This window comes from Nylanderia fulva, unplaced genomic scaffold (genome assembly GCF_048542155.1).
Source record: "Nylanderia fulva isolate GAGA-0341 unplaced genomic scaffold, ASM4854215v1 Scaffold27, whole genome shotgun sequence".
NCBI classification, from domain to species: domain Eukaryota; kingdom Metazoa; phylum Arthropoda; class Insecta; order Hymenoptera; family Formicidae; genus Nylanderia; species Nylanderia fulva.
Window position 1 is genome coordinate 375,288 of NW_028190336.1, and position 14,180 is coordinate 389,467.

At 38.7% G+C, this 14,180-nt stretch overlaps 1 protein-coding gene across 1 annotated transcript in view; it reads left to right on the forward strand.

Moving 5' to 3' along the window:
- shot (dystonin-like protein short stop) overlaps nucleotides 1-14,180 on the forward strand; it is a 79,044-nt gene that overhangs the window by 12,971 nt on the left and 51,893 nt on the right. The window contains 4 exon segments of the mRNA XM_029303622.2: nucleotides 1,364-1,423; nucleotides 2,317-2,406; nucleotides 2,827-2,997; nucleotides 6,508-6,522. Coding sequence (XP_029159455.2) covers nucleotides 1,364-1,423; nucleotides 2,317-2,406; nucleotides 2,827-2,997; nucleotides 6,508-6,522 — 336 coding nt within the window.

Here is a 14,180-nt window from a genome sequence, read left to right on the forward strand (position 1 = left end):
GTTTGGAAAGTTGTAGAAGCATGTTTTATTTTAAGACGAAAGAAATTTGTATGGATCTCCACTCTGCACTCCGGAAATACTTCCGTTTCAAGTCATTGTAGTTTTAGAACTGTCGGAATCGGTTGTTTATCTTTGAGTAAACGGAGTTTGCTAACAGTTGGTGAACAGTTGGAAAGCTATGTTTTGTTATATATTAATAGAAAAACATGTGAATTACAACAATGTAATTATTAAGTAATTATTAACAAATTAATGTTTGCTATAGAAATATTTGCAAACTGCGTTCAGAATTTCCTTCAATATACTACAATAAATAAAAACGGATTTAATCAAAAGTTTCAAATTACATATTTCTTTTTCAAATAAAAATGTTATTGAATTTATATGTTATATATAATACTTAAACTTATATAAAACATAGAATGGTCAAATACTTAAATAAGTGATATAAAATTTGTACTATTTCAAACTTCAAAAATTTATATATAATTTATGGAACTCAGCTTATTTGATTTTAAAGTTTCCGTTTGATTGCCATTTTTTATGGTATATGATGCACGCATTGTGACATTCGAGGTCGAATCGTGTCAATATTTGTTGTAAATTTTACATTTATAATCATCAATGTGATAAAACGGCGATTAATCCTCTTCATGATCGCGATATAAAGGAATGAATGTCACAATGTCGTGAAATTGGAACGCGTCGGAATCATTTGATGTAGACATGAGTTATTGCAATTAGTCACAGTTACGAAATGTAGATAGAAGGTAGATATATGTGCGTGAAGCTGGCGTGTGATTTCGTAGAATCTTATAAATTAAATATTAAAATTATTCTGATATGTTACTTTATTTTATTTTTTTCTTTAGTCTTTAGCTCTTGATAATTACGTAAACAGTTCTGGTTATTAAAGAAATTATCTCAGCATACTCAGCTTCACCCACATGAAGAGGAGGCGGGTCACGTGCTATTATGTCAGTCGTTTGACATTTACTCTCTTGTAGCTGTACAAAACATTTGATGCACATTCGTGTGCAGGAGCGGATTCCACGCGCACGAATACTAACAAAATTCAATTATATTAATCTTGTTTGATGATATTTTCAGATTAAAATATTTCTCCACGAATATTTTACTTGTCAACACGAATATAAACACGACTGAAAATATTCGCCACATTTTGACAAAAATAATGAAACTTTTAATAAGAGGAGAGTACGCTCTTTTTAACATTTTACGCTTTTGCTTGCTTTAAAAATTTTCACTTTCGGAAAAGATCATCCTTCATTCGCTCCTGCTCGCGCAAGCTCTTTTTAACTTCAACTAACCCATGGTGACGGTTCATCGCTATCTTTTTCAGACTTACACGTGCTTACACGTGTGCGTCCTTGTGAACAACCAACCATGCTGTTCCCCCACCGTAAGTTTATAATTTTCGTTCTATATCGGTCGTGATGACACGCACGCATGATAATTTATCATTGTGTTTACATGGCAACTCTCGCTTTCGTGTGGGCCACGATGTTACAAATTAAAAAATTATGTAAAACGCAAAAAACGCGATATGTCGCGCTTTTAATCCCATGAGGAAGCCCTCAGTCCTCTCTGGAATGCAATACAACGCGTTGTTCTCTTGTGTTATTAACGCGTCTGACTAACACCTGCACGTATGAGATGACGTATTCGCTTTGCAACCGTTGAAGTTGATCGTTGGTCGACCGATATGGTAGCGTCGAGCTTAATGTGTTTTTAAAAACCGGTCTGTCGATTTGCATGCGTTTACTTTCGCGCGCATAATCAAGTGGAGTTTGAATGCCTAAAATCAGGAAATTCCGATTTCAGACGTTTCGACCGATGATTTTACTGCTCTCATCTTTAATCCTTTATTGCTCTTAATTTTATCGTAATATAATTAACAATGTCAATTGACAATTAATTAATTATATGATTTCGGATATTCGTTTGTGTGAACGTTGCGTGCCTTTTTTCTGCGTCATACGTGATTAGAACTATATGTATTCGTTGTCGATGATACTTATATGTACACATTCACGACTCAACTCACGCCTTCATTATTTGCTGTATAAACACAACGTGCAATTCTCAACATTCCTGCGATTTTTCATCCTTTATATTTGTGGTAATTGCTTAAACGAGTACGTTGCCGGTAGATTCTGTATACCCTTATGCGTTCTCCCATTTAACTTTCCGGTTTTCCTTCTCTTCGTGTATTGATCTTTTTTCTTCTTCTCGTTGGATGTGCTTATTCGACTCATAAACGGCATTAACTTGGGACTTTGGAATTTGTTGCAGGCGAGCAGACATGTCGGCGATCTATTCGAAGATCTACGCGACGGTCACAATCTCATCTCCCTGTTGGAAGTGCTTTCCGGCGAGCATCTTGTGAGTACATTTTACATAAAAAGCTCTCGGAACAATCTTTCTAAATTAAAAAAAAAGATATTTTTTAAGTAATAAATAGAAGGAAAGAAGTTATAAATAAGACAATGTATTGCCTTTTTCCCCTTATATTTAATTATCAGAACTTTATATAATTAATTTTGATTTTTATTAAAATAGTCGAATGTAAAAAAGTCACATTTCTTCAAATATTAATTTGATTTACTATTATAAATATCATTACGAATTGATTTTCTGTGAATGTTTAATAAATTCGAGTTACTTGTATATATATATCTCTGATCATGGAGAAGTATAAAAGTACATTCTAGTCGAGTCTAGTTCTAAATAGACAGATCAAGCAAACGATAATTGTCCTCGATAGAAGGTAATTAATCGACGGTTCGATCGCGCGTGTTTCAGCCGCGAGAGAGAGGCCGAATGCGTTTCCACATGCTGCAAAACGTGCAAATGGCCCTCGACTTTCTACGGTACAAGAAGATCAAGCTGGTGAACATCCGAGCGGAAGATATCGTGGACGGTAACCCGAAGCTCACGCTGGGCCTGATATGGACCATCATCCTGCACTTCCAGGTAAGTGTTTTGCAGTTATTTTTAGTTTTAAGAGACGTAAGAGGATAATGTATGCGGACAATCCGCGCGATCTTCCGAGTTAACGGTCGCATAGTAACGATGTATTCTAAGCTAACGCATGGTCGGCCTTTCGAATCGACCATGCGTCTCGAGACAACGGCATCCAGGAGGTTTTACATTGAATTTGCCAGTAGCGTGCGAATATCGCGGCATCGTAAATTTTTATGCGCTCGTACAAGCGCGTTTTACGTCTATCTGATATTAAACATTCCGGAATCGCGCTCCTTCTTAATTACTGGAGCTTTTAGAATCATCCAAAGACGAAGATCGAATAGAGAACCATCGTTGTCATATTTGTCACATCTTTTTTATTTTTCGTATATTTATCAGTAAATTTAGATATTTTATTAGGATTTTTATAAAGATAAAATACACTGAAAAAAATTATTGAATTAATATTTATTTCAATACTCTTCCTAATAAATTATTTATTTGGAAGAAATTAATATTTATTTGTTTTGAAAAGGATTTTCTTATACCGAATAAATATTTTTTACATCAAATCAATATTAGAGTTTCTGAAATAAATGATTTATTTAGCAGTATTGAAATAATTACTTATATTTGAATTCAATAAATTTGTTTCCAGTGTATTAATCGAAGAATCTCCAAGTTTTAAAAATCTTGTAATTTAAAATTAAATTTTTGCTAAGATGAATTTTTGACGTTTAATAATTATGAAATGATCGATGTTTTTGAAGAAAGGATATAAAATAGTCGTCATCCTTCTCAGTTTATCTTCTGTGTCTCGTATCTATAGCGTAGCTTGTATAATGCAAATGAAGCGGCTGCTATGTGAGCATGATGGAAACCGCCCATCGCAATTTACTGTAATGTCCATTGGATTATATATGATGCGTCCAGTCGGCCGTGAAATTCGATAGAAAGTGAAATGCATACAGAGTGTCCGACCAGGACGTAATACTTTTTTATAATCTCGCGTCACTATATATATATCGAGGCATATATCTTCTTTTCAAACAGGTCTAGAACTAAGTAAAGAAATTTTGATATATATATATATCATACAAACATGACAAACACACCGAATCGAATTTTGATTCGAGAAAAGTTGAAGTTTCTCGGAAAATTTTTTGGGATACTAACATTACTTCCGAGATAGCCTATATATATGTTTATCCTATATAGTTGTGATGTTAACGTTCGCGCGGAAATGACGTCGAATATTCATCAGTCTTCTGCATCATAAAACGCAGCAGCGATACGTTGTCGCGACATGGTTGGCGTCATGTTGCAAGTATTTTGCATTTGCGTACTCGCATGTGCGTGTACCGTTGGACTAACGGAATACGTTGGTTCTACCATAGGTGCGGCACAACACTTTCGTCCTATTGGAAATGACTGTTCGGTCACTTTCCGCGGAACATCATATAAAAAAATCACGCGCGCAAACCTTTCCTTTGACGTTTTCATCGAATTTTATTTTATTTTTATTTTATTCCGCGCCGCAATTCTCGCTACGATCGAATTATATGCAAACAATTAGCTACGCCGTTTGCACTATTATTATCGTGTGGTCTTGGAACTTCACGGTGAATGTAAGAGCAAGAGCTTGAAAGAAAATTTTTATGGCAGTGCATTCTCTCATTTCGCAACGCACAGACGCGGAAACGCCTGTGGAAAAGATAATTCGTAGAATTAACTATCGACGTTTCGTCATCGGGTTTCACGTTGAATTCTCTCTCTCTCTCTCTCTGCGTTCTCCAATCCTCTATCTCGGGTCGACGCGTTGTGTCGTAATCTCGAGTCTTTTCTTCCGTTCAATTTGTGTCACCGCAATGCGTTAGAGATGCATAGAGATGCTGTTCCAGTGCAACACAGAAAAATTCATCCCGATACGTTTTACGCGCGCGCAAAACATCTCTCGCTTCATTGCGTTTCATATCTCACCGGCCAGTGGCCTGTCACACAACTTGACAGGTTGGCCATTAGAATGTCGATGAACTCTATTTCTCTCTCTTTCTCTTCCGCTTTTAACAACGTGTGATATTTATATATTGTATACGCGGAACTTCCGCTTTCCCTGTAAATTGTTCTTGAAAAATATTTATTTAATTTTGTTTTAATCAGGCTTGGAACCGCCCAACTATTGAATTTCATCAGCGATAGAATAATATACAGGGAGGGCGATGTTTTAGCGACGCGACTCGACTCGACGTTAATCGAAAGCGTCGCGATAGATCTCTGCGCGTTTTGCGTTTGTGTCTCACGCTAATTTTAGATTGCTCGTATCTGTCGATGTAACGATGTTGCGGTAGGTGCCGGTAAAACGAACGTATATAGCTCGCGCGGAATCACGTGCATTGTGCCAAAGAAAAGCGAAAGCGAGGACGGCCGCTCGTCTGTCTCGTGCCGGACCGAGCCGGATCGAGAGTTATTACCACGCACAGCGTGAAATACAATTCAATCTGATGGGGAAACCAAATTATTTCGTACGAAGAAAATTATAGAGCGATTCATTAAAATCTGAAAATTATTTAGCCGGCATTTTGAAGCTCGAGAAGATATATTTAGACTTCATCTCGTAGCTCGATCGTCCGCGATCGACTTAGGTTTTTCTGTTCAAATTGCTCTCGACGAACGAAGACGGATGAAATAAAGACGCATTAATGTCGCGATTGATACCCTGGCACGTCCGATATCGGCGAATCTCGAAACGCTCGTCTGACTCTGGCGAAACGCGGCTTCTTGTACTCGCTTATGAATATTTCTTTTGATGGCGATTCGCTACCGTGTACGATTCGCGATAAATGCATCGGGATGTACGTATGCATCTATATATGCGCCGGCGAGAAAGATTATTCGCGTTTCTTTCTCAAGGAACCGCAAAAAGTCGAGCGAAGGCGCGAACCGAATAACCGAGTTACGCGAGCATATAAAGACGACTTGTGTTTGCCCTTCCCGATGACGCCTGCAAAATTGCAAGCGTAGAAAGAAAATTATAGAAAAATTCCAGACATAAATTTAAATGTGAGGAATGTAATATAAAATTTACATCTCTCTGGTTTTTATTTTATTTCTCTCGCATTTTACTCATCTTCTTGCATCTCCTTCATTCTTTGCAGTGTCTGCTAATTAAAGAGATTGGGTGATCCTTTCTTGGGATTTTATTAATGATGATGAGATCTCTAGGATTCATTCTCAGAATTTTATAATTCTGTATTTTATCTTAAATAAATGTATATTTTTTCTGTTAGGCATAATACTTTATGACAAGTATAGAAAAAAAAATGTTAATATTCGGAAAGCGTATTTTGAGATTATATAAGAAAGATAATTTTTCATTTTGCGTTGCTATCGGCGTCAGAATTAAAACCGTACAGAGCCGATTATATATAATAAACCGTAAAATTTAGTTTTATAATTAATCTTAACGTCGTAAGTGGTTGACCCTTCTAATAGTGAATTTTCTTTTCTTTTGCGCCGCAGAGATGGCGACGCAAGGTAAGTCGATCATTTACATCCTCTAAATGATCATCATCCTGTGCGTGTATAAATAATGTTTGGGAACCAAAGTGGTTACATAATACAACTGCGTTATTTTCTGCATTACCGACTATACTTGCCAAGATGATCGTTTCGTTAAACACAGATGGCTCGTATAGGTAGTTACACCTGAATCACAGAGAGCGAATGAATGGAAGCACTCGGTTTTCCACTTGGTTCCCACACCCTTGAATGCCCACACTCAGACCTATACAGATTCATTCACGAAGAAAGCAAATTCTGTCTTATATAAACTAACTTAAATTAATTAAATTATTGCGTTCATTTTCATTTTACTTCACTCCACGAATTATTGAAGTACATGTTTTCATTCTATATGTATATTCGAAATTGTGGAGGGGATTTATTTTAATCTCTGATGTGGAAAATATTTTTTCTACATTCTATTGTAAGATCACATTGTTTTCTTATAAATAAGATAATACATATTTTTCCTGATAAAGCAGGACGTAATGTATAGCACGTGACTAGCATTACTTGCGTTATTTGCTAACTGATGTAGCTATTTCTGATAGCAGTTAAAATAAAATCAGAATTTATTATGCTGACGGTTTCTCCCGGTGGCCCCGTGCCAATGCCCTTTTTATCGAAGATCTCGAGATGGAACTTATGCCGTGATTATTAACGGTTCACCTTGCTAATTTTCACATGCTTATCTACTTGTGACCTCCGATCTGCGCAGCGACATGATTCGCTATACATAATTCTATACATATATATATGTGTGTATATAGTACTTTGTGACTGAATCGAGCTATTCAGTTTTTTTTAATGAGGAAAACTCGGTCCATTTAATTTATTTAAAAGAGTTGCGATAATTCCGATCGCACGTTGTTATTTACATGCACAGCTGATCGTATACACGAGTGTGTATGTGCGTTTTGCTCGCAAACATTAATGCAATAAAATTGCGTGTAGGTGGAATCGACAATAAAAAGATCATTTAAAAAAACCTCGCGGCGCAATATTAAGCTCCACAGGGTAACTGCTGCAGTTTGCAGTTGAAGGTCTTCGCTAATCGATCGTGCAATTTAATATATCGCCTCCGGAAATCTTCATGCAGGGTACGCCATTTCCGATAAACACAATTTTTTGCCATCAAATGCAGATTTTTTTCCTTACTACGCTACGTCTTTTCTTGAAAATTTTATCTTTTATGCACTTTATCTTACAAAATATTTTTCATATTTTTTCTTTCTTAACAAGAAATATTATGAATTTAGCTCTTTAATTATACTTTCTTAATTTATAATACTTGAATAATTTTAATATTTTAATAATGTTAATATTTTAATAATTATCGGATAAAAAATTTTTGATATCAGAGATTTTTTTCTTTTTTTTTTTTCAAGAATAAAAATACTCGCGAAAAGACTTAATAGTCATTTCATGGCGCTCTCTTAAATAGCCTCTTCGGACGCGCCGAGTGTTTCGATGATGACGCTATTACGAATGACATCATTCACCTGTATGCGAAACCATTCAGGGTCCGTAAGTACAGGTTTCGATGCGTGCTCGTTACGAGTTTCACTCTCTTCGCACGACAGCGCATAAGGAAAGGCTTCTCGCCTGGAATTCTCGTTACCATTGATTTACGAAAAGTCGATATTAATTCCGACACTCGTAACCGTGCATTAGGCTTTTTCACTACCGATTGATGACCCACATCGATTGGTATAATAATCTTCAATTTACGCTGCTTATCTTAACGAGCGAACGAGAGCGAAAGTTGAATCGGCGCTTTTATTGTTGACGTTTTACACATTCTAGCCGTATGCGCAGACTGTTCGTATTAATATTACATATTCCGATCGCGTGTGTACACGTACACAATAGCTTGATTTAAACACCTCGTTTGCGTATTTATGAGCTTTTCCCAATGTCATTATTACCGGGGAGAGAAATTGCTCATTGTATTCGCTCGCTTGTCACTTTCTTATTCCTATAACCATTGTACAAAAGAGATATATACCCGTACGTGCACATTACAGCGGCTGGATTGTATCCGATCTTCGCACCAAAGGCAACGAATTAGCGTACTCACGACGGCAGAAGCCATGTCGGAACGAATCAAGTAGCCTCGGGTGCGATGACTTCATATCCGCCTTGTGATCTCCGCGTGCAATTAGCATAAAGCTCCACGATTATAAAATTTGTACTGCATCTGATGCGTTACGCACATCGCGAAGTGGCCGAACACTTTATAATTTTGTACACGATCAAGTTCATTAATATTCTTTTCGTCGATTATCTGTCAAAAAAATTTATATTTGACATTCGATTAAAGAGAGATATTTTATATAATTTTGATTAAATTGAGACGTCAAAGAGTCATCAATTTCATCAAGATTGATATAATGGATATCGCAGGAGAATAATTTTCAATCAATTGATTGATAGAATCTTGACAGCACGACTTTTTTCTATTCATCGAGCTTTCTCGTTTGCTGTTGCTTGTTATTTTTTTTTTTTTTTTTCTATGGAATCCCTTTTTTTCTGAAGACCCACCAGGGGCCGTCGACCCGTTTCCCTAAGTGCTGGCACGCGTATAAATTTGCAATGAAAGCTTGATTGTATGCCGTATCGGTCGGAATCGACGCGTGTACATACATCAGCGTCTGAGAATTCTTATTCTCGCTTCCGCAATTTGTTTCTAATTATTTCGGCTGAGTAGTCGAATTAATCTAATATTAATAAAATATCTAAAGAGATAATAAATATAAAAGATTTTTCCTCTCTTCTCCACATCGAGCTATACCTTTCACTCGATATAAATCTGTCTTATTACAAGCAATTTATGTGTACGTGTGTCACATATCTTCTTAGATACGGGGCATATACCCCTCAGGACAGGAAAAGAATAAAAAGTTGAACAAGTAGGTCGCTTTTCCTTCCTGCCGTTTGTACTCGATATCCGGATGTTTTCTATGATCTTCCATGATATTCTGAAGAAAACGACATGATGATCTCCATCATAATTTGCTCTTGACGAAATCGATGGAAAATTGGAGCGTAGGATTAAAATTTGTGTCCGCTGTTATAATAAAAGATCGACATTGACGAGGAAAATTAAAGAGAAGAAACAAATTAGCGAGGAGGTCTCTTTTTTTTTACTGCCAGCAATTACGACATCGATTTTCCATTATCCTATTATCTCGATCGCCCTCGAATCGCATAAAAGGGGAGATCGGACTACGTAATTGTCTGATTCGGATCGACATTACCGCGTTTGGTCCACAAAAGCGTATCGATGTCAATTTATGATATGCGTTACATGACGTATCTCAATTCGCAAAACAGCTTATTAGCATCAAGACCTCGCTCGTTACATTCCTAATCACTTACAATTGGTTCGGAATGCGCGGCCCAAACGAGGACCCACGCTATTTTCCAAAAACGACGAGATTGTTGTTCGTTAGAAATCCTACGCATCAGCTGATGTAACTGACATTTGCATTTTGTAGGAATAAATCTCAAGTTTCCGCATAAAGCATCTGGAGTATCTGCATGCGTGTGTTTCCGTATTAGATTAATTATATGTAATAATACGTTTTTGCGACTTGTTATTTTATTATGAATTATCCTAGGCGCCACGCGTTTAAAAGACGTCTCGAGAACGTCTTAAACATTTTAATCTCTGGGATATTATTATTTTCTTAATTTAGAAAACGTGAAGACCTATAGAATTATATACAAAATATATAATAATTATTGTTTTTATTCATATATGCGAACAATACATCTGAGATCTCGCGGCTGTTTCTCGTCTCGTTTCTCATGGTTTTTTTATATTTTTATATTTCTTATCGTTATCATCGTTGTACTTATCAACGCGTTCGCTTATCAGACGTCTACCGAAACTCGAGCTCGAGCTCTTCTCGGTGATGTCACAGGACAGAAAGATTGCTTGCTCGCTCCGCTTCCTTTTTAGGCCTGTCCAAGGAATCTCGGTCTTTATCAAGGTCGTGTTCCCGATCGCGGCTCGACCTTGATATCGCGATAACCAACGCCACCGCTCACGCGTAAATTATGCACGATACCGTTCGAGACCCTGAAGAGCGGAATGTCGTGGGTCGCGTAAATATAATTGTATATATACATGTACATATTAGCGCGCGTGTTTGCGCGCCGGCGGAACGCGAAATCTCTAGAAAAGGAAAAGGAGGAAGGACGCGCCGCGACGATGACGTTTCAACGAGGAGGAGGAGGAAGCATCACGAAGTCCACCGATCGTAATGTTAGAGCTCCGCTGCACGTGAAGTCGATCGATCGAGGACGCATGCGCGATCGAGAAGAGATTGCCGTGACTCGTGATGCACAGAGAAGTGCATTTAATTCAATCTATCATCTCTTCCGCGATCGCTGTCGTGGGAAACTACAATTTGCGAAAATAACATTATTAGAAAAAAATGTTTTCCAGCTGTCAAAAATCGCTACGTGCGATTGCTAAAAATGGTAGAATTCTAAGATGTCAAATTCTGAAGATTTTTAAAAAATTTGAATATTGATAGATGTCGAAAAATGTGGCGCTAAAATAAGAAAAAAAAACAATGCTTGTAAACATGAAATTTATTTTTCAATCAGTGATATAAGTTTGGAGGAGGGAGGTAATACGCTACGCGACGAGGCGCGGCGAAGCGCAAGGTAACATCAGGTGGGTGGTGATGGCAAAAAGGTGGGAGAGCAGAAGTGCCAGGGAGGAGAGAGGGAGAGCAACGTCTCTCACCTGTGCGCATTTCGTTGGCCTACTCTCGCCACGACGGCCGGATGCTACGCGGCGATCGTCCGGCGTGTCGCGCCTAGAGTTGCTAGTCAGACGTTGGGCTGTCATTTTCAATCATCGCCGTGGTTAGTCGTCGTCGTTGTCGTCGCTCTCGTCCTCATTAGTGCCGGTGATCGTGTCGTGCGTGGTCAGTTGTCAATTCGCGAGATCAGGTGCCTCGGGAGGAGATCGCGATGATACGATGACCGCGTCGAGTGCGCGCCGATCTTTCGCAGGTTCGTGTTGTTGAAGATAAAGAAAAAGAAAGAGAGGGAGGACAAATTGTCACAACATTCGCACGCTGATACATTCGCACCAGCCCGCTGTGCTGTCTCTAACCGGCGCGGTTCCGCTTTGGTTAACATGCCGGCGTGAACGAGCTACAGTTAGCGCGATATACTTAACTCTGTCGAAATCATCGGCAAAGATGCGGTTAAAAAGATTCAGGATTGATCAACAGCCCACTTGACAGTTGTAAAAATTTTTATGACTGTCAAGTGGACTGTCGATGAATCCTTTAAAAACCAATTTTATCTTTTTAAAGAACGTATCTGAAAGAAACAAAGATATAGGTTCAACCGAGATTGATCTCACGAAACTTTAATAAGAATATTGTTATAAAAGCGTATGATAGCGACTGTAGTTCGTGTTCTTCGAATCGTTGATTTTTCCTCGAGTCTAAACGTCAAAATATAATAGTCTTAATCTTAATTGCATGTTTGAATTGGAATATGACTTTCATAGCATCAGCGTTGAATATTTTTAATCTTTAATTACATTGTACGAGCGAGTTGAAAATCATATGATCGTACTTAGGATACTTAAAGGATGAAAAAAATACGAGCTAATGATACTTGTTATTATCACGCTAAATATTGTTACATGATGTTTGAATAGTAATTCCACCGTGTTAGGCAAATACACGGTATCACGCGGCCTCGTTTAATTAAACGCGAAGCGATGTGGTCTTCTCGAGGAAAAATATAAACACAGCGGTCTGGTGCATCGACGCGGTGTGTTGTGCATTTCGTATGTAAATGAACGGTTGCAGCTCGCGGACGAGTTGCGGTTTGAACGATTTGGGAGGAAGAAGGCAGAGTGCGATACGCGATCTTGTGATCCACGTGAAACGCAATGTCGATCTACCGATTCAGCAAGGGAAGCAGGCTGTTCGTGCAAGGCACGAGGGAGGACGACAATAATCGTGATGGAGTTTCACCAAGTCCAACGGGATCCCGCTCCGCCGACGATCTGCGAGCTATACACACGAAGCGCAGATTGTCGACCGAAGTCTTAGGTAGCGTTTCGAAATCGCGGAGAAAGAAGGGAAAGGATTCACGTTGACGTTCCGCGCTGACAGGAGAGACTCGACGGCTGTAAAGCGGATTCTTCTTGGCGTCCGCCGCAGAGTCGTGACTAATTAGCAATTAGCTTAAAACTAAATCTCTCTGAGAATGATGGTTATCAATTAATTGGTCTTTACCGAAACAATGAGAAATTATGAATAGTGAATAGGAATAAGACATAAGTATAACTTGATATTTTTCTGTAATGGAATAAATAATATATATAGTAATGTGAAGGATAAAATCTCTCTCAATGGAATTACGTGCTTCTGATTTTAAGTTACCGCAACAAGGTGCCGGTGTATCGCTAACATCGGTACACACTTTGCGTGTAATGGTTTTCTCCAATGTTTCTCCGGGATCTTTTCTCAACGGCGTGCAATAAGCTGTTACATCATCGCGACTTAAAGAGGCACGTCCACCTCATTCAGCCAAAGTCAATTGCAGTATTACCGTATTCTGCCAAGTTAAATGGACATAATTTTCTTGCCGCTAACTAATTGTAAGACGCACAAGTTGCGTGCTCGCACACAGAAATCGGAAAATGATAATTGTACACGTAGATATATTCGACAGTCTTGAAAGTCGGCGCAAATCGTCAAATGAATCCTTTTCCCAGTTCGATCGAGCGCGAAACCGTTGCTCGGTTCAACGGTTTGTCTTCTCGATCGAAGCTCCGATCTGCACCGTTCGCTCGCAGGTTCGTCGATCGAGTCGACGAAAACGTCGAGACGAGGTGAGAACGGAACTAAACGCATCGTCACTCGCATTGTTCGGAAGACGACGACTCTGACACGCGGCGAGGAACGTAGCGTTGCCGAAGATCTTACGAAACGTGGCCAACCGAGGTATCTAAAGGAAGCCGCCAGTCTGTCGACTACGGCCATAACTCGACATGGTCCAACGAAAGCGAAAACTGTTCGGGTAAGCGAATCATGTCGTGGAAAATTGTCGAAAGGTGGTTCCATTACTATTTTATTGGATTACGTATTAGATCGAGAAGATAATGGGACTAATATCGCCACAATTGAGCATTTTAATCAGTTTGTCGAGGCTATATATATCTTCAGCAAGTATCTATATTTGGCGAGCGTAGTTGAAAGTAAGGCAAGCACGAGATGATATTTCCACGAACGTTTCAGAGAGCTGGGAAAGATATACTCGCGTTAGAAGTCGTCTCGTATATACCCGATTTAAACGCTCTTCCAAAAGAAACACTCTCTCTCGTCGTAACGGACGCGTCGCCTTAATTAGGATTAGAACGCTTACAACGGCAACTCGCCTCGGCATCCCGTAGCTCTATTACCGTTCTGCTCTTAATCCGTTATTTCGCTTCTGCGAAATTAACACTCGAGCACGAGAGAGATACGTATGTTATTTACCTCGGCTCAAACTGGAAGGACGCGTTCGAGACGTTAATTATACCGGCGCATGAAGAATGAAAGTCGGCAAAAATGCGGTTTCTACTTATTTGTCGATAACCGCTT